Below are 22,193 nucleotides of genomic sequence, written 5' to 3'. Positions count from 1 at the left end.
ATAACAAAGGACTCATAAGTAAAATATATGAAGAACTCTTAACTCTAACAGTAAAGAAAATCCAACTATAAAACAGGCAAAACATGAAACATTTTACTGAAGAGGATTATACAGATGGCAAATAAACACATCAAAAATATGTTCAACGTCATTAGCCACCAGGAAGATGCAAATTAAAGCCATGATGAGATGTTATTGCACACCTTTCAAAATGGCCAAAATAAAAACTGGTGACAACACCAAATGCTGGTGAGGATGTGGAGAAACTGGATCAGTTATTTATTGCTGGAGGGAATGTTAAATAGTACAACCACTCTGGAAAATAGCTTGATAGTCTCTCATTAAACTAAACATGCAATTACCTTCTCACCCCCAAGTTTTACTCCTGGGAATTTATCCCAGAGAAATACAAACTTATGTTCACAAAACAATCTGTACATGAATGCTTATATTGGTTTAATTTGTAATGGGCAAAAGTTAGAAATTTCTCAGTGAGTGAACACTTGAAGAAACTGTGGTATATCTTTACCATGAGATAGTACTGAGCAAAAAAAAAAAAGAAAGAAAGAAAGAAAAAAGAGAAGGAATGAACTACTGACATATGCAACAACCTGAAAGAATCTTTAGAGAATTGTGTTGTGTGAAGAAAGCAAGTCCCTAGAGGTTACATACCACATGATATCATTTATATAATCTTCTTGAAATGACACAATCATAGACATGAGGAACTGATTTGTGGTTGCGAGGATGAAAGAGGGAGTGGGAGTTGGTAAGGAAGTGGGTGTGGCTACCCAAAGGGCAGCATACAGGATCTTTGTGGTGACAAAACTGTTCTGTATCCAGACTGTATCAATCTCGGTATCCCAATTGTGATACTGTACTCTAGTTTTGCAAGATGTTACCATTTGGGGAAACTGGGTAAAGGATACATAGGCTCACTGGGCATTATTTCTTCTATGAGAATCTACAGTTATCTCGAAAAGTGTAATTTAAAAAAGTCAGCGTGCGGAATAATATGTATGATATGCTACTTTCTCTGTAAAAATTGTGAGACATATCTGTAATTTTTTGTTGTAAATGAATAATGGAATGCTAGAAAGACCCACTAAGAAACTTAAAAATCTTGTCACCATTTGAGGGAGGGGTGGAGGGGAAATGGGGACAAGAATAGAAAGGAGACTTCATTTATACTCTAAACTTTCTCTTTGTGTATGTTTCTATTTTAGATGATAAACTCTGATAGGTATATATACATATATATATATTCTTTTGAAACACACCTGCAGTTCTCCATGCAATTAGTTTTCTTTTTTTAAATTATCTTTTTTTTTAAATTCAGTTAATTAGCATGTAGTATATTAGTTTCTGAGGTAGAGTTCAGTGATTCATCAGTTGCATATAACACCCAGTGCTCATTATATCACGTGCCCTCCTTAATGCCCATCACCCAGTAGCCCCCATCCCCCAACCTCCTTTCCCTCCAGCAGCCCTCAGTTTGTTTCCTATAGTTAAGAGCTCTTACAGGGCACCTGGGTGGCTCAGTTGGTTAAGTGGCTGCCTTTGGCTCAGGTCATGATCCCAGGGTCCTGGGATCAAGCCCCACATCGGGGCTCCTTGCTCAGCGGGGAGCCTGCTTCTCCCTCTCCCTCTGCCTGCCACTCCCCCTGCTTGTGCTTGCTCTCTGCCTCTCTCTCTGTGTGTGTCAAATAAATAAATAAAATCTTAAAAAAAAGTACCTTATGGTTTGTCTCTTCTCTGATTTCGTCTTATTTTGTTTTTCCTTCCCTTCCCCTACGGTCCTCTGTTTTGTGTCTTAAATTCACATATGAGTGAAATCAGATGATAATTATCTTTCTCTGACTGACTTATTTCGCTTAGCATAATACCCTCTAGTTCTGTCCACGTCGTTGCAAATGGTAAGATTTCATTTTTTTTAATGGCTGAGTAGTATTCCATTGTATGTATATACCACATCTTCTTTATCCATTCATCTGTTGATGGACATCTGGGCTCTTTCCATAGTTTGGCTATTGTGGACATTGCTGCCATAAACATTGGGGTGCAGGTGCCCCTTCGGATCACTACATTTGTATCTTTGGGCTAAATACCTAGTAGTTCAATTGCTAAGTCGTAGGGTAGCTCTATTTTCAACTTTTTTTTTATTTTCAACTTTTTGAGGAAGCTCCATACTGTTTTCCAGAGTGCCTGTATCAGCTTGCATTCCCACCAATAGTGTAGGAGGGTTCCTCTTTTTCTGCATCCTTGCCAACATTTATTGTTTCCTGACCTGTTAATTTTAGCCATTCTGACTGGTGTGAGGTGGTATCTCATTGTGGTTTTGATTTGTATTTCCCTGATGCCGAGTGATATGTAGCATTTTTTCATGTCTGTTGGCCATTTGGATGTCTTCTTTGGAGAAATGTCTGTTCATGTCTTCTGCCCATTTTTTGACTGGATTATTTGTTCTTTGGATGTTAAGTTTGCTAAGTTCCTTATAGATTTTGGATACTTGCCCTTTATCTGATAAGACATTTGCAAATATCTTCTCCCATTCCGTAGGTTGTCTTTGGTTTTGTCGACTGTTTGCTTTGCAAAATTTTTTTTTTATTTGTTTGCTAACTGGTTTATAAATGTGAGTTAGAAGATTTGTTTTGCCAAGAGGATGAATCTAGTTGAACAAAAACTCTGAACTTGGAGAATGGATTAAATAAAGCTGGAAGTTGAGTGGTAATATAGAATGTAGTAAGAAATATGAGAAATAAACATACATGTGAACTCTTTTCAAATTTATCTTTTCCATCCTCTTTTTCTTCATTTGATATTAACTCATCATTCTGGAAACTCTTTTGTTGACTCTGTCTGTTGGGTAACTAAACTTCCTAACTCTTGGATCAGTGTCCATTTCATCTACCTGCTTCATTGACTCATTTTTTTTTTAAAGATTTTATTTATTTTCTATTTATTTATTTATTTATTTCTGAGAAAGAGCACCCACATAAGCAGGTGGAAGAGCAGACATGGGGGAGAGGGACAAGCAGACTCTGCGCTGAGCATGGAGCCTGATGTGGGGCTCAATCTTATGACCCTGAGATCCTGAGCCGAAATCAAGAGTCGGCTGCTCAACAGAGAGAGCCTCCCAGGCGCCCCTCATTGACTCAACTTTATCTCTTGTTACTGTGTGTGTGTGTGTGTGTGTGTGTGTGTGTGTGTGTGTTAGGTGGAAGGGGAGTAAGGAAGAAGGAGAAATGGCATATCCTACAGTTTAGTCTTTGGGTTTCTAGTCATTTCTCAATTCACTTTCTATCCCCAAAGCCCACACATGTTAAACAATTACATGCCAGGCACCTTGTAAGTACTTTATATATTAGTTAACTTAATCCTTGGAACAATGCTATGAAGAAAGTGTTATTATTATCCTACCCATTTTATAGATAAAGAAAATAAAGCTAGGTGAGGTAAACAACTTTCCCAATGTCACCTAGCTAGTAAGGGATGGAACAAAGATTTAAATGTAGGTGTTTCTGACACCAAAGTATATGCTCTTTGCTGCTTCGCTTATCCAGCTAAGGAATTATTGCATGAGCTTTAGGAGAACAGAGGTGATGTCTCCATGAACTACACGTAACACATCTCCAGATTTCATGGGGAGAGAGGTAAGAAATGGGTAATACATTGACCAGGTTACAGTAATCTGTATATGAAGTGCCTGAGTTATCATCAATGCTTAGGTCATCGTGAAGGAAATGCATTCTTTATAGAAAGAAGGAAAACCAATTTGTAAAACAATTGAATGTGGGAGAAAAGAACAAAGGTTTGGGGTTTGGTATTGGGGAGAAAGACATGGTTTTGACTCTTACCAGGGATAACTGGTAGTGGAGTTACCTTGGTTAATAAAGAGAGAGAGAGAGAGAGAGAGAGAGACTGCTTCTGTTGCCTGATTCTGCTAGATGTGTCAGGATATTGTCCAGACAGAGAATGAGGAAGAGAACTGGCTACTTGACAGAAGGGGAAAGTTGGTGATGTGCAGTATATCTGGCAGTGGTGACTTAGGACGATTAGAATGGCTAAACTTGTTTAGATAGTATACTTGGAAAGAAAAGGACAGTGCCAGAACAAAAATTAAGAAAACCAGACTCCTACAGAAAAAAGAGGAGGGAAGAGAGAGTTGACCATGAACCAGTTCAATGATAGATGGATAAATTTGGAATAGGTCTCTGAAAGAAACTATCAGATACATTTTGTGCAACTGTTTAAGATTCCCTGTGCTGAATTACATTAGTGCATGATTTTCAGTTAATTTTAGGCTGATAGAAATATCACTTTCATGTAGCCTGCTCTATCTCACGTCTCCTCACGTTTGGCTTTCTGCCACTGAAAGTGCACTCAGACACCACAGCCATAGCAAAGTGCCAGGCCCAATTCCAACTCTAAATTGGCCCTTATGGCCCTTTGGGAAGCGCAAAGATAGGCTTCAGTTGTAAATTGTCACCTTTCCTTTCTGCACCTCTTCACTTTGTGAAGCCGGAATTGATGCCTGGCTCTCCCAGATAAATGTTGGGTGACTGCCAGTCCTGCCTGGGACAGTGGTTTAGGAAAAGCCCTTCATTGATCTCAGGAAATTTGCACACAGCATGGGAGAAATACTGCTTTTGCTGTGGCCCCCATCTCAGAGACTTCATGGACTAAGTAACTAACTGCACACAGGAAAGCCCTGCCTGCGGAGACAGCCTCCTTGTTAGTCCTGTGTCTTCAGGAGAGAAAGTCTAAGCCCAAAGAGCTGTTGTCAAGGTCATTTCCTTGTTGAGAGTCCTTCCTCCAAAGTCAGCTCCCCTCCATTGCACTGTCCAGTTGCAATGAAGGTCTCTCAGCTTCAAAATTATCACCGAATCCACAGTTTGGGGGACGTACTGTAGACTTCTGTGATTTATTAAATCACTGTGTTCCAGGATCTAATGCACCATTTGCTACTGACGTTTAACCCAGAAGAAACATTTTTTTCTTTTCTCAAAGGAAATGGTTACTAAGGAGATTACAACTATTTAACAAGAATCAAACATAGTCTAAAGTTTAAACGAAGTGGTAGGGGAAAATAAGGTAAACTTTGGTGCTGTAGTGAGGACTTTTATAGTCTTCCTGGTTAAAATTTATCTGACAAAACATTTTCTGAAAATAAAAGTTTGATTCCTTGATGCTAACATACACTCCTCAGGGCCAGGGCATCCAATAATGAATGGGATCTAGATAAAATGGGTTCTAAAAATGTAATTATTAATTAGTACCATATAATGATTATGTTCTCTTAGAAAGAGTCCTTTTCTTTTAGAGAGTCATCCTAAAATTCTTACGGATAAAATAATATATTATGTCTGGGATTTGCAAGGGAGGAGGTAGAGGTACAGATAAGAGATTGACAGGGAGTTAATAATTATTGAATTTGGGTGATTGGTACAGGAGTGTTCATTGCCTCACTCATTCTACTTTTGCATATTTTTTTCCATCGTAAAAAGAAAAAGAAAATACCACATGATGGTCACCCTTAGGGGCATTTAGTTCTTGTAAACATCATTATTCTCCTGAAAGACAGATCATCCAAAAGTTCATAGCGACTGTACATCATACTTACTACTTACCTCTGTCCCCTAGGTCTTCATTTAGTGAGCAATGTTGACAAAAAGTATTAATGACTTTTCGAAGAGAAGCTCCAGGGAATTCAGCTTGATAAGCCAAGTGGGGAAGAATCTATTCCACACCCACCTGTACTTCTAAGGAAGGTCTCCCCCTGGGTCAAGGGACCTACATGATCAATGCCAGACAAAAAGTGAGGTTTTTAAAAAAAGAGGATAGAATGTGGACAGAACTCAATTTTTATTAGTCATTATGAGCTCTGGAGTCAAACCCCTGTCAACAAGTGTTTATACGATTTACATAATTAGAATTTTCTTGAAAATTCCAGTAAGTCCATTTCAAATGCTCTTATTTTGCAAAATACCAGAGATTACTGAGTTCAGTTACAATCTCATCTAGAAAAAGAGCACTCCCAAATATACTGATTTTTTTTTTTTATAGTTGGCCTTTGCCATAGCACAGTTCCCAGAAATAGTATGCTAATTTTCCAAACAGGTCAGCAATTATGGCTTAAATAACAATGTAAGGAGCCATAATTGTTAGTGCAGGTACAATTTTAGATATGGGTAGAAAAATAGAGATGGTTATAATTTATTCACTAATCAACTATTTATGAGGGAATTATGACATGTTACATGCTCAGATTCTAGAACCAGACTGCGAGGTCACATCTCATCTTTCCCTCTGCCTGTGTGGCCTTGGGCAAGTTGTGAAACTTTTCTGTGTTTCACGTCCCCCCAGCTCTGTCATAGTTTTGTGGATTGACTAAGTTAATATTCATGAAGGATCTAGAACAGAATTAGCTCTTGCACTCATGGAGTATGTTGTTAGACACCAATTCTAGAATTTGATGCTGGAAAAAAGCTGAGAATGTTTAGTCCTATCCTCTTCATGCAACAGGAATGAGGGCTGTAGCCTGAAAGTTAGAGAAAACCATCCTACTGGAGGCTTTTCTGCTTAACTTTAGTATCTGACACGCGGATGGAACATTCTATGTGGGATCCCAGCCCTTCTCCCAAATGTCTGTGCATCTGTTCGTACTATGTTAAAGCAGAGCAACACAAACATATAATTAGCATGCTCATACCTAATATTTATTACTGTGAAAGCCTCTGATTTTTCCCGGCTTAAAAATAGTTGTTTTCTTTAAAATGCCATATGTGAAAAGGCCAGCATGGCTAGGAGTAGAGGGGAAAGCATTTGTGTAAATCTGAAACTAAAAGAGCTGGGATTAAGCTAGTAAAGTTGCTTTGGACAGTAACAATTTTCTGCCATCTAGTGGATAATTCAAAGAATAAACCATGTCTTTATTTTAAGACTCAACATTATCACAGAACTATGATTTCCAGGCCTGCTGCCGGAAGGGAATGTTTTTGTGTTAACAAAACAAATAGTTTTCCACAAATTGTGCCTCGAATCTATTCTCACATTTTTATTGATCTGTTGGTTAATTTTTTTAATGTAAAAAAAATTCATTATGTCTTATGACTTCTCTTAATGTTGCTAAAAAAAAATTGTGGACACTCAATAAGATAGAAATCCAAATACAATAGTCCCCCTTATCCACAGTTTTGCTTGCTGCGGTTTCAGTGGCCCGGGAGTCAACTGCAATCTGGAGGCAGATGATCCTCCTTTTGACCCTATCAGAAGAAAACAGTAGCCTAATGCTATGTCATTCACTTCGCTTCATCTCAATCTGTGATGAGATTGAATCTCACATCATCGCAGAAAGAAGGGTGCTTGCAGTACAGTAAGATATTTTGAGAGAGGGATCACATCCACATAAGTTTTATTACAGTATATTGTCACAATTGTTCTATTGTATTATTAGTTATTGTTAACCTCTTACTGAGCCTACTTTATAGATTAAACTTTATCATCGGTATGTATGTATAGGAAAAAACATAGTGTGTGTGTATATATATATATATATATATATATATATATATATATATATATATATAGGGCTTGGTATTATCTATGATCTTAGGCATCTACTGGGAGTCTTGGATGTATCCTCCGAGGTCGGGGGGCTATGATATGCTCAATTTCTAACTGGTTGAATACTTATAGGCCTGGGGCATAGACAAATGTGTCTATATTTGGCTCTTTTAAAAAATTCTCCTTTCTCCAATGTTGGAAGAGGCAGTGGTATCCAAGTTTAAAAGCATGGGCTCTAAAGTCAGATTTAAAGTTGGGGATCTCCCTTGTGCTAACTTTGGGAATTTGAAGAATTTAATCTGTTTGTTCTCCAGTTTCCATTGGTAATGATAGTACCTGCCTCATAAGGCTACTGGAGGGGTTAAATCCATGCAAAGCACTTCGTGTTCAGTGTCATTACTATTTTTACCATTATTATTTGTTTACATGTGTACCGGTATTTACTAATTATGAGGAAGAAGTTCAGAATTGGCTTGTACCCAGACTCAGTTCAATTTAAATAATCAAAAAACCTTTATTTAAGCTGATTTTATATTCAATATTATGGGGGATACAAAGCTGAATAAGACATTGCCCCATTCTTGAGTCAATGTTCCCATAAAGTACTAGGGGAGAATTAACTATAATTCAAAGCAAATATAATGAGTGTGAGCCCAGAGTTATCGTAAACAAATTATGGAGGAGGAGAAGGATGTTTCCAGTGGGAGAAGTTGACTTACGACTTATAACTTAAACAATAGGTAAATTTTAATGGAAATTCAATCATGTAAGTGGAGATGGTAGAGAAGACTCCCTAGGTAGGAGACTATCTTAAGCAAAGGAATCAAGTTGGAAAAAAATTTAAGATTTATTTATTTCGGGAGCAATGAGTAATAAGATCTGGCTAAGCCACAAGCTTTCTTCATTCTTATTTGAGCACTTACTCTGTCAGGCTCTGTTCTAGACGGTATGTATACGTTGGTGAACGGAATATACAAAGACTCCATCCTCAAAGATTTGTATTCCAGTGTGGAAGAAATACTGGGAGAGAAACCCAAGGAGAGAGGATGGGGCTAGATTTTGGAGAGGATCTAATGGAGAGCCAGCAAAGGCTGCTAAGCAAGATGGAGCCATGATCAGGCATTACTTACGAAATAAGTATCTGGTGGAGGAAGTATAAGGGGTAGACAAAAGAATGAGGCCCTGGAGCCATGGAAACATATTTCAATAGGAGGCAATTTAAAGAGTCCAGGTGAGATGTAATGACGCCTTGCACCACTGGAAGTGAAAAGGACAAAGGAGATAGGTAGCCAACACGTGGAAGATTGGTACTCGCAGGGAGTGAGCATGAGGAGAATGATGTGAAATGAGGGTTCTAGGTCCGCTGCAGAGAGAGGAGGCACAGTGTATGCAGAGTGTCATTTGCATAGCTAACAGCATAGATTCCAGAGTCAGGCCCGCCCGTATTGTAATGAGTCAGGGCAGTCATTTTATCTCTCTAAACCTCAGTGTCCTCATCTGTCCAAGGGGAATTATTGGATGTGCCATTTTATCAGACTTTTATGGAAAATGAGGACAACTTCTTCCACATTACTGGGGATATGGTGACACTCCACCCTGGAGTCTGTAATGAGGGGAGCAAAGAGGTAACACAGAGTCGCCTACACCTGCCTGCATTTGGCATCAGAGATATTTGAAGGGGAATTTGCTCTCATCTTGAGATTACAATTATTCACACAAAAAAGATAATTAGCTGAGAATTTTTCAACAATGATCCCACATTAGAAAATTAACCACAAATCAAAGGATCTTATTTTGCATTTGGGAATCAAAATCATTGTGAATTTTGATATTATTCTGCTCACCAACTGGGCTCATTTCAGTATCTGGAAACATACTTCTGATGAGGGATAAAGAGTGATTTCATGAGAAACCCAAGAATGAGAATTAGACTGCAGTTTCAATCCCCTGAGTGTTTTATTTCCCCAAATCTCAGGACCCATCTCTGAACATTTGCTGGCTGCAGACCTCTATTCTCCTATCCTTAGAAGCTACACACAAAGCTTCACATATAGAAGCATCAGACAGCAGGAATGTGCGTGCTGGTTAAGGACCAGGCAATACAGATCCAAAAAGGGCCTAGATGTTTATTTTCCAGAATTCTACCCAAAGTAATTCTGTGAATAGTTGGAATCTAAGTCTGGAGGGAATTAATGCACATTAAGAGAAAGAAAACACGGAAACAGGAGACGTGAAACTGTCAAGAAAAGGGGAAGCTTAATAAGGAGGAACGAGAGCAATGCTGTACCCTGGGAGGGCTGGGGCAGCTCATGCATGCTGTTCCGGCGCGATAAGGGAATTGAAGATGCCCAAAGCTACACATACTCAGCAATAGCTTAAAGTAAAATCCTCTGCACTTTTGAGAGACACAAAGAATGCATTTTGCCATTTAAGCAAAGTAAGTGAAATTACATTTCTACCTGTCTGTGAGTACATGATACAAAACTTGTTGGACAGATTGACTCCAAAGTTGGCAGGCATGGGATGGTCTGGCTTCACATAAAGCTATGCGGTGTAGGCAAAATCTGCTTTCGAGGACTTTGAGGAAAACCTCAGAAACAGCCAGTTCTTCTCCCGAACACCTGAAAAGTAAGTGTCTCAGGACAGCCATGTGAGTGCTGGCTGAGAGGCACACTCTACAGATCAGTATAGACAGAGGAAACACTGACATCAACTTGAAAAAATCAAAGCAGATGCCTGAAATTGCAGTTGCTGATTTTGCAATCCGGCTGCTTCTTACATGGGCCATTCCCCATAACATGATCAAGGTGAGTAGCAAAAAGGATTTACATATTCAATCATGGTAATGGACAATCAACATAGGGAGAATACTATTATAGAAATAATAATATTTTCACAACTAGAATTTAGTTCATTTAGTATTTATTGGTTGTTTGTCAAGTGCCAGACATTTTGCTAAGCACTGGGTTTATGAAAGATGAATAAACACACAATCTAGGGGTGGACTGGGGGTCGGAAGGAAGGTGAAGATAATTAATTACTGAGTTAAATATATGCCAGGTAGACGTGAAGCAGTTTGCATGTATTTATTTCACTTAATATGAACCGCAACTTTTTGAAGTTCATATTATAGATCCCCAATTAAAAATTGGAAAACCAAGGTCCAGACAGTTCAGTAACTTTCCAGAATGTCACACACCGAGGAAGTGGCAGAGCTGAGATCTGATCACAGTTTTTCTGGCTCCAAACACCGTCTTCTTTTAATTAGATTGCCTCCCGTTCCTAACTTGTAATTTAAATCAAGTTGTTCCAAGTTCTCACAGAATTGTAAAAGTTGAAGAATGATGATTACATTTTTCTAAGGGATGTTTGTAAAGATTTTAAATAAGAGGTAACTTTGATCTGGGCTTTAGAGGCTGATTAAAATTTTGACAGGCAGGTTAGAGGAGGAGGAGCCTCCTCGGCACAGAAAAATTAAAGGGAAGAGTATTTTGGGGAAACAAAAGCTTGCAAGGAAAAATTAAAAAGTTGTAGCTTTTCTTGCAGGATTCAGAAGTAAGGCACTGGGAAGAAAAAGAGTCAAGAGAGATTTAAAAAAAAAACAGCTTTGTTGAGCTATTTTACACGTTATCATTCAATTCACTCATTCCAAATATATAATACAATGATTTTTTAGTAATTTTACCAAGTGGTGCAGCCACCACCATAAATGAGTTTTAGAATATTTTCAACCCCCTTAATAAAGGTCCCTCATTCCCACTTAGAATTAATTCCCATTCTCATTCCCATCTATTTTCTGTCTAGAGATGTGCCTTTTCTGGATATTATATATAGACAGAATCAAAGAATCTGTGGCCTTTTTTGTCTGGCTTCTTTAACTTAGCATCATGGTTTCAAATGTAATGGCATGTACCTGAACTTCATTCCTTTATTCCTTTATTTATTTATTTTTAAAGATTTTATCTATTTATTTGATAGAGACCCAGCGAGAGAGGGAACACGAGTAGGGGGAGTGGGAGAGGGAGAAGCAGACTCCCTGCTGAGCAGGGAGCCCGATGCGGGGCTCGATCCCAGGACCCTGGGATCATGACCTGAGCTGAAGGCAGACGCTTAACCAACTGAGCCACCCAGGCGCCCCCTGAACTTCATTCCTTTTGATAATGGAATAATATTCCAGTCTATGCCTATACTATATTTTGCTGATCTATTCATCATTTGAGTACTTGAGTTGTTCTACTTTTTGGCTATTATGAATAATGATGCTGTGAACATTTGTGTGAACGTTATGTTTTCACATCTCTTGGGTAGATACCTAGAAGTAGAATTGCTGGGTTTGATGGTAGGCTTTATATTTAACTTTTTGAGAAGCTGCCAAAATATTTTCCAAAGTGGCTGTACCATTTTACATACTTGCCAACTGTTTGAGGATTCCTGTTTCTTTACATCTCAACAGCGCTTGTTACTGTCGTATATATCATAATCATTCTAGTCTGTGTGAAGTGGTATCTCGTGGTTTTCATTTGTATTTTTCTTAATGACTAATGCTGTTGAGCATCTTTTCATATGCCCAAATCATAAATTATAAAGGCTGTCTTTGGATAATGCATTAATTGAGATGCAGGCCATAGGAAGACAAGTGGAATTTGCAGGAAGGGTAATAGAGCTGCAGTGAATTGTTCGCACAACACTGAGTTGCATTTGTCCAGAAGGCAGCGAAAAACCTGAGACTGTACCTCAGAATTTTTTTTAAAGATTTTATTTATTTATTTGAGAGAGAGAGAATGAGAGAGAGAGAAAGCACATGAGATGGGGGGAGGGTCAGAGGGAGAAGCAGATTCGCTGCTCAGCAGGGAGCCCGATGTGGGACTCGATCCGGGAACTCCAGGATCATGACCTGAGCCAAAGGCAGTTGCTTAACCAACTGAAACACCCAGGCGCCCCTGTACCTCAGAATTTAAGGCAGAGGATGTAAGTTTGGGACACAGCTACACAGAAAAGGCAGTTAAAATCATGAAACTAGAGGAGCTCATTAACATAGAAAATATAGAGCAAGAACCTTGAGGAGAGGATATTTAGAAATACCTGTTTGTAAGAAATAGATGATTGCTTTATTTTTATTTTATAGAATTCTTAAAAAAATCTAGTGAAACATTGCATTAAAAACCTAAAATAAAACAAAATAAATCATAAAAAAAAGAAATAGATGAATTGTGTACAAAGTTTTAGGAGACTTAGGAGAGACTGATATCATGGATGCCATTGGAAGAAACTTTTGTTGTTGTTGTTGTTGTTAATGTTAAAATTTTATTGTACTTCTTTGTAGACTTTTCCTTCACACATAAATAGCAACATTGAATCATATCATACATGTTATTTTATAACATTCTATTTCGACTTAACCTTGCATCATGAACATATTTCCATGTCAAGTAGTCTCAAAGTAATTATTTTTTTATTGATTTTTTTATTTATTTATTTATTTATTTATTTATAGTGTGATGAAGGGAGAGGGAAAAAGAATCTCCAGCAGACTCCCTGCTGCACATGGAGGCTGGTGTGGGGCTTGATCCTATGACCCAGAGATCATGACCATGACCTGAGCCAAAATCAAGAGTCAGAGGCGTAACCAACTGAGCCACACAGATGCCCTTTAAAATTATGTTTTAATGGCTATTTTAAAAGTATTTCATTGCAGTTAGGTACCATAATTAATTTTTCCCTTTTGTTTTATATATATATACACACACACACATATACATATACATATATATGTAAGTATATCCACATAATGTATATAATTATATATATAATTACACATAAATATACATATATATATAGAAGTTCCCTTTTATTTGGAGGTTTAGGTTGATTTTTTTGTTGGGGGCTGTTTTAACAACACTGCAATAAACATTCTAGTGTAAAAATATTTGTGTGGCTCTTCAGTGACTTCCCCAGTATAAGTTCTTAGGTATTGGGATATCTTGGCCAGAGATTATGAAAACAATTTAAGACTCTTTTTATATGTATTGCCAAATTGTCATGAGAAATGTTTTTCTCTCCCCAGCAATGATTTAAAGTAATATGACAAATGTATTGAACATGAAAAATGTCTCATAAATGTAAGGAAAATATTTAATATCATTACTATTTTAGAGGATCTGTTTCCAAGACTGCTATAAGCATCTACTAATGGGACTGCCTCTGAGCATTTGTGGGGTTTTTTTTAAGCTTTTGAAATTATTTTAAATTTTTATTTTATTTATTTATTTTTAAAGATTTTATGTATTTATTTGACAGAGAGAGAGATCATAAGTAGGCAGACAGGCAGACAGAGGAAGATGGAGAAGCAGACTCCCTGCTGAGCAGGGAGGCCAATGTGGGGCTCCATCCTAGGACCGTGGGATCATGACCTGAGCCGAAGGCAGACACCTAACCGACTGAGCCACTCAGGCGCCCCAGTTATTTTAATTTTTTAAAAATAAATTGTGTATATTTAAGATGTACATCATGATCATTTGTCATACATATACATAGTGATTATTATGATCAGATTTTAAAAAACAAGGAGGGGCCAACAATACCTCACAACAGCAGAGAACACTGAAGAAGATTACTGACATTGGCAACTACCTAACCATTGGTGGCATCTGAGAGAGGACTTTCCCTTGCTGGGAGGAGGCAGATAACCATAGTGTAGTTCTCAAGTACAAAATTTTATTGCAAATTTTTTAGTCCATTTAGTTTGTTTCCTGCTAATGCCTTGTAGTTTTGGAAATTTTTTATTATACAGGGAAAAAGTTTAAAAATTCAATTTAATTTTCTATTTTTTCAGGAATATCCATTTTTATCACCACTCTTTTTTCTCCATTTGTCCTTTATCCATACATACTTCCTCATTCATTTTCTGTTTGAGGGCTTTGATTGGGGTTTTCTGATAAACAGCTTCAGATGCGATGCTGTAGAGACAAACCAGGGGTAGGCTGTCATTTGTATAAAGAAAGAATAGGCCTTTGGGATTCAGTGTGTGGACTTCCATAAATATCAAACTTGATTTTTGTTTTTGCGTGTGATGAGAATAGCATTTAATGTCACTGTTTGAGTCATTGAATGGATGTCTGTTGAGCTCATTACTGTTTCTCGTTCAGAGAACCCTTTATGGGCATCCACTCCATAAATTTATTACCATTCATGGGAAAATATTTGACCCAAATACTCTCTGCTCCTCTGTGACATGGATCATAATTCTATCACAGTGAGCTGTTTCCTTTTCAACCACAGAGATATACAATCCAGTCATTCCAGATACACACAAATCCTGTTATTACTTTTATATAGACTCAAACTTGAGCATGAATCTCTTGTTTCTTTTCCTTCCTTTCTGGTTCCCAGTTTGTGAAATCTCTTTCTCACCTTCACATTCAATGAGGTAGTTGGTCCTAAAGCTGGTCATTTAGGAAAATTCAGAATAGCCAGAATCCTGAAAAAGAATTTCTCTAATTCGCTCTGGATGATGCATATTTAGTGCCATCTAGGAAGCCATACAGATGTCCCAGTGGATGGACTCATTTCTGATTTCTCTCTACCTGTCCCTAAAAAGAGGTCCACTTTGTAGGACCTTTACAGTTCTTTACAGTTACCCCCAGCTAACTCCTAAAATGTTTCTAGTTGAATAAAAGAGATCTAAAAGTCTGACACTTCCTGGGGGAGAGGTTTAGGATAAAAGTAATATCCTAGCAATTATAATTTCTAGTGACATTCTGACTCTTTTGTTGAAGAAACACTATTCCAAGGCATAAAGTGTTTGGTTACCCATTCAAATTTCATTATATTTCAAAGGAATGTGATTTTGAAAAATGAACTAGAAATGTTTGGTAAGAGATGTTTTTCCAAATGTTTCTTTGTGGGACACATCTGGACATTAAATGAACTCATAATCTATAACATTACTCTGAAGAGAACCTAACTAATGCTTATAGTGTGAGTTAGCTAGTTTCTTAAAGGCTTGTGTTGCAGACACAAAATTCTCTTTAGATAAAATAAATAAGAGTTAAAAATCACTGTGATTTCTTTTGAGGTATAATTGACATATAACCTTATATTAGCTTCAGGTGTATAACCTAATGATTCAGTATTTGTATATATTGCAAAATGATCACCCACAAGTCACCATACGAGTTACAATTTTTCTTCTTGTGATGAGACTTTTAAGATCTACTCTTAGCAACGTTCAAATATGCAATACAGTATTATTTACTATAGTCACCACGCTCTACATGCCATGACTTCTTTTATAACTGGAAGTTTGTACCTTTGGACTCCATTCACCAATTTTACCCTCCCCTACTCCCTGTTTTTGGCAACCACCAATCTGTTTTTTGTACTCAAGAGCTTTATTTTTTTCTTTTCAAAATTTTTATTTAAATTCCAGTTAGTTAACATACAGTGTAATATTTGTTTCACGTGTAGGATTTAGTGATTCATCACTTACATACAACACCCAGTGCTCATCACAAATGCCCTCCCTAATCCCCATCACTGATTTAACCCATCCGCCTGCCCAGCCCCCGTCCAGTAACCCTTAGTTTGTTCTTTATAGTTAAGAGTCTGTTTCTTGGCTTGCCTCTCTTTTTCCCGCCATGTTCATTTGTTTTGTTTCTTAAATTCCATATGTATGAGTGAAATCATATGGTATTTGTCTTTATCTGACTTATTACACTTAGCATAATACTCTCTAACTCCATCCATGTCTTTGCAAATGGTAAGAGTACATTCTTTTTTATAGTCAAGTAATATTCCATTATATATATACACACACATACCACACCTCTTTATGCATTCATCAGTTCACGGACATTTGGGCTCTTTCCATAATTTGGCTACTGTAGATAATGCTGCTATAAACATCAGGTGCCTGTGTTTATATCCCTTCGAATCAGTATTTTTGTATCCTTTGTGTACCCACAAGCTTTAAAATCACTAAGAATTCCAGCAATTCCTCCAATACAGAAATAGTAAGAAATTAGCTAAAGACTATCTCAGTCAAAATAGGATAATCAAATTAAAATGGGCCTTTTCTGATAGGATAGTTTTAGAATCACAGAAATGACAGAAATAAAATAACTCCTAGTTTAGAATATTTAAAAATTTGATCACTGTAAGAAAGATCGCAGATGTGTTTCTCTTAGTTTAACCAGAGAGCCATTACTACTGGGGTCAGACAGGATTCAGTTATGCTGTTTTTTATATTAATACTCTGAAATGGCATCTGAACATACAGTTAATTACTGTAAAAATGGATGGGACAAGAAGGAAAAAGTCATCATGCTGCCTTATGTAATAGAAGTAGAAACACCACAAAGCTATTCCATACTGGCACAGTTAATGTAAAAAATAAATCTCCAAAAACAATTTGAGGAATTTGTACTATGCAAATTTATTCGGCATAAGAAACTTCTGAAAATAACAATTTGTAAAACAAGTAAAAACTATGTTATTACAATAGTAAATATCTATCTAAGTGTGTTTGAGAATAATTTATGTGCTCACTTAAATATATCTAAAACATACCGTCACAATCATTTTATTTAAAATATGAATTACTATCAATATGCCAAGTAGATTAAAAAATACCTTTTTTCTTAAATTAAAAAATGTTGTTAGTAACATCAGATATATGTTTTTAGGTTGAATTTTTATTTGTGGCTCTATATTTCACAACAATTTTTAACCAACACCATTTGTGACAACGTTACGCATTTTCAAAATGGTTGGCCAACCTTTCATTCTGATGTATAACTTAATGTTTCTTTTTTTAAGTTATAGTGACTGTGTAAGTTTTGAATCCATGATGGTACCCTATCGTACTTCACTTAACCCATGAACCTAGATTGTTCCAGTATAACATGTTTTGATCTTGTTAAGTGAAAATTGAAACCTTGCGTACCCTACCTATTATTATGGAAATAGGAATTCTTTTCTGCATTTTTCTTTGTCGTATTTGATCCTAACATGATAACATAAAATATTTTGATTTGTTGACTTGTATTCTCATCGATAGCTCTTGGCCTGCATTACCCATTGCTCCTTCTTTCTTTTCTGTAGCCACTCACCAAACGTGATACTGCATTAAGAGACTTAGCCTTTGAAATCCTGCCCTCTTCAGTTCTAGGCCATACAGACTCATTAGCATAATGCTCCTCAAACACAGGCGTAATGCTTTTCTCCTCTGTTTAAGAGCAGTTAGTAATTTTCTAATGCCTGTTATATCAAATATAAAGCTTTTATCCTGAGTTAATATTCTGTCTTCATCTGACCTTTTCTCTTTTAGCTATGTCATTTCTTTTTGCTCTTTGGCACAGTCTCTTGGCTACTTCCAAACCATCTGGTTGTTATTAGCACAAAGGATCGGCTTCTAACTGCTTTCCTGCTTGTGCAGATGTCACTCCTTGAATCACCGGGTGCCACTGCTTCCTGAGACAGTCTATTCCATCTTTCATCTTTGGATAGGTCAGTTTGAGAGCTTTTCTCTTTACTGACCCAAAGTCAATTATAGGATACAGTATAGGATTTTTTACTTGTATCTTTGTGTGTATGGCAGTCTAATGAGGTCTTCTTTCTTCATTGTTTTGCATATGTGTATTACGTCCACAGTGGCACTGTTTATCAGCTACTGGGAAGATCTCTGTACGTGGCAATCTCGCATTTCTGTACCCTGATCTCCCACCACCCCAGAACCACAACAGTTTGAACTCTAACTCTGTGCACGGTACATACATATCTGATAATGAAGCTATATTCTAAATATGGAATTATTTATATGTGAAAATATATATACTTAAGCATATGTATCAAAGGATAAAAGAATCTCTATTTCAGAAATTATTGTGAATTTTAATTGTACAGATAGAATGCAAGCCTGATCATGTGCACACTCACCCCATACACAAGGAAAAATGCTTAAACATTACTAATTGTTTAACTCAGAAAACATTACATTTTGCCTGTTTTTCTATAATTGGTTAACTGTGACAATATTACATATTGTATATTTATCCAGACCTAGAAGGGCTTGGTTTTCTAAATATATAATGCACTATTATGTTCTGGATCATAGAACAATTGGCATATTTAGTTCTATACATGCAATTTCAAACAATGCAGGAAAAATATTGATAGTTTTACCTACATTTTATACTGTGAATGTGAAAAATTATCTTGGTGTTGTTAGTACCAAAAAAAAAAAAAAGATAGTTATATCTTTCAAATAGCCTTTGTAGCCTGACCTTTTATTAGCAGTTCTAAATTGTTAGCATCTCCAAACGTCCTTGCATTTTGAACTATCTCAAAAATTGTGTTTCCATAACAATTTACATTGCATCTCCTGTGATACTATTTTAATTATTATAATCAGCTACATCATATAATTAGATTTCAATCAGAACCTTTACTGGTATGCAGTAATCTGAGAGTAGGCACTTTAAAAATGTTATGTCTGCATGTGTTTCTTCTCCTGACCTCCCTCTACTCCAGCTAAGTGACACTATAACAAGGACAATAATTAACCATGGAGAAAAGAGGTTGCCTTTCATTTGTCCCTCATAATATGGAAAATATTGCCCAGGAGCAGCTAGGTAGAGCCATCGTCAGTTGATGTCTGATAGAAAGATACGCATATGGTAACAGACTTTTCACTAAAGGCTGTTACTTCTCTGGTGACCAATAAACACTGACTTATTTGTAAAATGGCTGCTCGGGGTTGGGAGTGCACCTCTGGGCCATGCAGGAGATTGGAATTCTTGGGACATGGTTGGCATGGGGTGAGGTGGGTGGCACAGGTATGGAGCAACAGTGGGGGGTGGTGGCTCATCCACAGCCCACATTGCTGTATTGTACTGCTTTGCAGGCCCTGAATTATCAGCAGTGAATTATTCTTTCTCACTTCTTATTATTACTAGATTTCGTTAAAGCCCAATTTTATGTCTTCCCATTAATCATCTATGTAATTTTAGAAGGCAAAATGCATGAAGCTCAGAGTTAATTATGCATTCTATTATGCCTTTAGATATCTGGATGAAAGTCATGTTCCATCACTCAATCCCTTCCCTAAAACTCATTTCCACAAGTGATGACTTAATGATCTATTTACTTTAAAGGTTTGCCTTTGGGGACAATGATTACCCTGGTTAGCTGATTTGCAGCAAGAGACTTCTCTTTCATGGAATCTGTTAAGTATTTAGAAAAATCACTGTGGGCTTTGAAAATGCATTTGATATAAAATGTGTTGAAACCTAGCCTGGGACTATCCCTAGGTAGAGAGGACCCCTTTATACCCATGCAGAGTATGAGAGCCATAGTGTCCAAATTCTTGTTTCCATTTGTTAAACATGGAATCAACCAGCTGTGAAAGCAGTGTAGATGAGGGTAAATTGCAGCTTTGTTTTGCAACTCCAAAGTCAGTATGTGTGAATAAAAGAATGATAAAGTGACAGAATTCTCAAATAGGATGATTACTAATCAGTTTTCCCTGATAGGTTTTGTTCTTCTACCATGAATAGCCAATCTATCACATTATATATCACTAGCTAGCTAGGAATGCAAACATTAGCTTCACGTGTGCCTGTTAATTTAATCTCTTAATTTCCTTTTTTACTCTGCAGTTTTGAAAAACATCACTCTTCGATAATAACATCCATGACTTCTAGGTATAGGTCATGTGTTTGATTACCATAAGGAGATATTTTCCTTTGTTTTTAACAGCAGGGTGCAGTGTTTTGCAAGGAGAGATGCCTTTGTGAGGCTATATTCATTCCTGTTCCACTGTGCTTTTTCTGAGCTCTTATGATATAGTTCAATCAGAATGTGTGCAAAATTCCTTCTGCTATAAACTCTACATTAATATTTGCTAAAATGTAAGTCAGAAATACTACTTCAAGCACATTCTGGATTTAGTGAGAACACAAGCAAGGTGGACTTCAGGTGAAGAAAGATTGCCGCCGTCTAGATGTCAGTGTCCAATCCAGAGCCACATTTGTGGCAGAAGATTTCCTTGTTCTGGGTCAGGAAGCCTTCCCCCACCAAGGAGACCGAGCACTTCCCACAGTTAAAGCATTCACTGTGCCACTGGCGGTCTTGAAAACAGATAAACTTGGCACCTCTGAGACCTGGAAAGGAATTGGGGGAAAAGAATGAATAGATTAAGCATTCCATCAGGTACTCTCCTAGGAACTGCAGAGAACAGCAATGACCAAGAAGACTGCAGAGAGGCAAATAAAGCGGCCTTCCATGCCCCTGTGTCCACCTGGAAATGTCACCCGAGGCAATTTCCTCTGATGAGATCCAGCCTGATTCCCAGTCAACCTTTTTCATAATCTCCAAAAGTAGGTAGAATCTGAATATACAAAACGGGTATTTTTGGAAACAGAGAAAGATCGCCTAAGAAAGATAAGGAAGTACAGTAAAATGCTGTGGGAAGGGGAGATAGATTTCAAAGTCAGAGATATCTAGGTATGAATATGTTCTTTCTCTCTACATGACCCTCTTCTTTTGCTTTCTTAGAAGCAAAATTAAGGTACAGTAAAATAAATGTATACCTCCTAGCCTCGTGTCTGATGTTTTAATGACTTTGAGTTCTCTTTCCTCTTTTTCTATGTTTAGTTTTACTTAAGAGATAAGTTCCATGGTGATAACTGTGGTTTGGGACACAATCTCCAAAAGCCCCCAGTAGAAGATTTCATCCTGACCATCGTGTAGCTAGCCTAACATGACGACCTGATTACCTTGCTCAGAGACCACTTTAGCCCAGGCTTGCAACAAAGATCTGTGAGTCTGATCACTCTGGCCACTAAGGCCATCCTATCCAGTAATTAGGCTCTAAGAAGTGCCTTGTCAGCCCCCACCACCTCCACCTGGGCTTCACGTGAGTCATAATGTTTCTAAGAAAGGTAATAGAATTTGAGTCTTCAGTGAGAATCTCTTTCTATATCCCTAATATGGATCCAGACTACAGTTTAAGGAATTGATTTTGAGGAGTTGAAAGGGAGAAAAGGCATAGCGGTTGGGAAGTGTTTGGGATGCTTTGGGTGTTTATTTGCCAAGTTTTTTTCCAAGTGATCATAGTGATACAAACTTCCCATGATTTGCTCATTACTCACAGAGTGTGGCTAACATAGTCATGTGTTGATTCACATATAATTTCCAAATATTCCATTTGGGGAAGAAAAAAAGGTGAATAAGCATTCTACTTCAGATAAACTCTCCTTAAATATGATACTGAACTTTTATTTCCATACTAGAAATGTTATTTGATGTCTTTACATGAAATTCACTAGATTATAAATAAATGCACATCAAATTCTTTACCTTCTTTGATTAATTATGCTATCATCATTACTTGCTAATAAGAGTAAATCAGTAATGAACCAATTAATTCCCTGAATGTTATTCAAAACAGTAATAAGCTGACTGCAAGAATCATATGCTATATATGCATGAATCATCTCTGTTCATAAAACTAATTATTACACATCTTGCATTTTGATGCTCATGAGCTTTTCTTGATTTTATTAGTAAGCCTGTACAAGTGGTAAATATAAAAATAATTCTTCCAGAATTTTACAAAGAAAAAGAAA

General features: G+C 37.1%; 2 protein-coding genes across 7 annotated transcripts in view; one reads left to right on the top strand and one right to left on the bottom strand.

The window, feature by feature from the left end:
- GPR63 (G protein-coupled receptor 63) overlaps window positions 1–22,193 on the top strand; it is a 244,894-nt gene that overhangs the window by 199,751 nt on the left and 22,950 nt on the right. The gene's annotated exons all lie outside the window — the stretch shown is intronic.
- The window catches only part of FHL5 (four and a half LIM domains 5), a 41,849-nt gene continuing 40,148 nt past the window's right edge, over window positions 20,493–22,193 (bottom strand). For all 6 annotated transcript variants that reach the window (XM_073893666.1, XM_025860291.2, XM_073893664.1 and 3 more), the window contains one exon: window positions 20,493–20,726. In XM_073893666.1, the coding sequence (XP_073749767.1) occupies window positions 20,563–20,726 (164 nt within the window). In that variant the 3' untranslated portion in view covers window positions 20,493–20,562. The remainder of the gene's footprint in view (window positions 20,727–22,193) is intronic.

Source organism: Callorhinus ursinus, unplaced genomic scaffold, assembly GCF_003265705.2.
Source record: "Callorhinus ursinus isolate GAN/ISIS: 27379988/994484 unplaced genomic scaffold, GSC_fseal_2.0 scaffold6, whole genome shotgun sequence".
NCBI classification, from domain to species: domain Eukaryota; kingdom Metazoa; phylum Chordata; class Mammalia; order Carnivora; family Otariidae; genus Callorhinus; species Callorhinus ursinus.
Note: the sequence above shows the minus strand (reverse complement) of the source record. Positions and strands in the feature narration are given on the sequence as shown.